Genomic DNA, 1,998 nt, shown 5'->3' with positions numbered 1-1,998 from the left:
ATGGCGGACCGAGAGAAGAGGAACCCCGGCTCTCCGTCGGGTCGTCAGCCCCGCGGTCGCGGCAGCATCCGCGTCAAGTCACCGGCCGGCTTCAGGTAGGAACCACTGGAGGAAGGGATACCTGCTGCTGATCAGGCGGGCTGTCAGAGTCAGCTGCTGTCTGACGTGCGGTCAGTCACTTGAATGAGTGGGAGAGAGATGGAGAGAGAGAGAGAGAGAGAGAGAGAGAGAGAGAGAGAGACGCGCTGATGATAAGAAGGTGCTGATGATGCTTGTTGATAACAGACTTGAGTCCGAGGCTATTTCTTTCTGTCGCCCATCTTCGTGGCTGCGGCAGCGAAATGTTAACCTTACTACGAACAATAGCGTCCAAAATGCTGATTTAATTGACAAGTGCGTTAGATGTTGTTTTCTTTTCGCACATGCCATCTCTAAGGGCGTGTCTGGCTCTGGCGCTTGCAAAAGAGGCTCCTACTTTAAAACGATTCACAAATTGCATGTTAGATAGAATAATAAACACTCGCTGGCGCATATACGTGATGTCTTTGTGGAAATGACCTCGGTGTAACAAGCGGTTTGCAGGTTCAAACGGGTACCTTTCAAGTTATAATTTATGCAATGCACCCCATTTTTAATCGATTGATGGCTATCTGGATCACCTTTATACACTTTATACAGTTGTTTCAGATCTGTAATTAATTAATATCCATGCACCTATAATGTGCATTCATATATTTATACATTTTCAATCAATCTAGATGAAAACAAGCTTTTGTGAGCACTTCATTAAACGTTGATAATCCTGCTTGTAGCACCTCAGCAATCAAGCACGTTAACTTATGGTATTCTGAGGACATATAAAAACAAGTATTGCTATACAATCTAAACACCCCAAAAAATACATAATGGCTGAGATTGTGCTGATCATTTCAAAACACTCCTTTCCTTCACATTTTTGTGTTACTTTTTGCACACGGCTACAAAGCGCCCGGGCAGGAGGGGGAGAGGAAACAGGAGCAGCGGTGCCTGAGGAGGAGCTCTCACAGGAGTATTAATGAGGAGGTGGAGGCGCTTGATCAATATTCCCCCAGCGGTTGGGACTCATTCCCAACCCCCCCTGGTTTCCCACAATGCATTTTGTCGACCTCTCTCATAAGCAACGCACCGCAGTGAAGGGAAGTAGTGTAAGGTCTCAGATTGAGGCGTGTGTTTGTATCTTGTGTATTTGTGTCTTGTGCGTGTTTGTGTGCACTTGATCGCCACTTGCACGCCATTGTGCGTGTGCGAGTGTGCTGGTCTGTGTGTGTTTGATTTATTGAAACGTCCGAATCTAGCGGCTCTCGATGTAGCAACACATCACCAGGATTCACCATCAGCGCTCTCAATGAGACAACAGCACCGCCTGTGTAGTGATCAAAACAACAGGCTTATAGCAGACTCCTGTCCTTGGAATGGTGGCTTTATCAAGATGTATAAATGTGTTCTGATTTATTGTTCTTCTGTTCGGTTCAGAGGAAGGACGTAAAAGGAATCCTGAACCTTTGAGTGCTGTCACCGCTCAAACACGGATGGATAGCTCAGACATAATTGGACCTTCTGTACTTCCTCATTACTGACTCCCCCTGTCTCTCTTAAGACTGGCTCAGGCCCAGAGAAGCCATATGCTGTTAGTATGCATGCATCCATGCACACACTCACACGCAGACGCACAATCGCACACAATCGCACTGATAGTGAAAAGGTGATAAATCACACTTAATGAATACTCTTTGTTAAACCCTGCGTTAGCCGAAGCGAACGTCTCTAACATACTGCTTTACATTATGAGGTGTTGCATTCGGCTGTCGATACTCCTGCACAGGGAGACCTTCTCACATTATTAATAGTACGTACTGACGTTGTAGTATCGATTATCTGGGGGAAACCGGGCGGGTCTTCTTACAGTCCACAAGAGACTGTATTGATAACAAACCTTGATTCATTAGTGTGTCTGTACAT

The 1,998-nt window shown here is 45.9% G+C and overlaps 1 protein-coding gene across 1 annotated transcript in view; it reads left to right on the top strand.

Moving 5' to 3' along the window:
* Positions 1-1,998, top strand: part of LOC307076147 (C-Jun-amino-terminal kinase-interacting protein 1-like) — a gene marked incomplete at its 5' end in the record, with an annotated part of 26,757 nt that continues 24,759 nt past the window's right edge. Inside the window, 1 exon segment of the mRNA XM_079737031.1 lies at positions 1-95. Within this exon segment, the coding sequence (XP_079593157.1) occupies positions 1-95 (95 nt within the window).

The sequence above is a fragment of the Pollachius pollachius genome (genome assembly GCF_949987615.1).
Source record: "Pollachius pollachius genome assembly, chromosome: 5".
NCBI classification, from domain to species: domain Eukaryota; kingdom Metazoa; phylum Chordata; class Actinopteri; order Gadiformes; family Gadidae; genus Pollachius; species Pollachius pollachius.
This window is presented reverse-complemented; position numbering and strand designations above follow the sequence as displayed.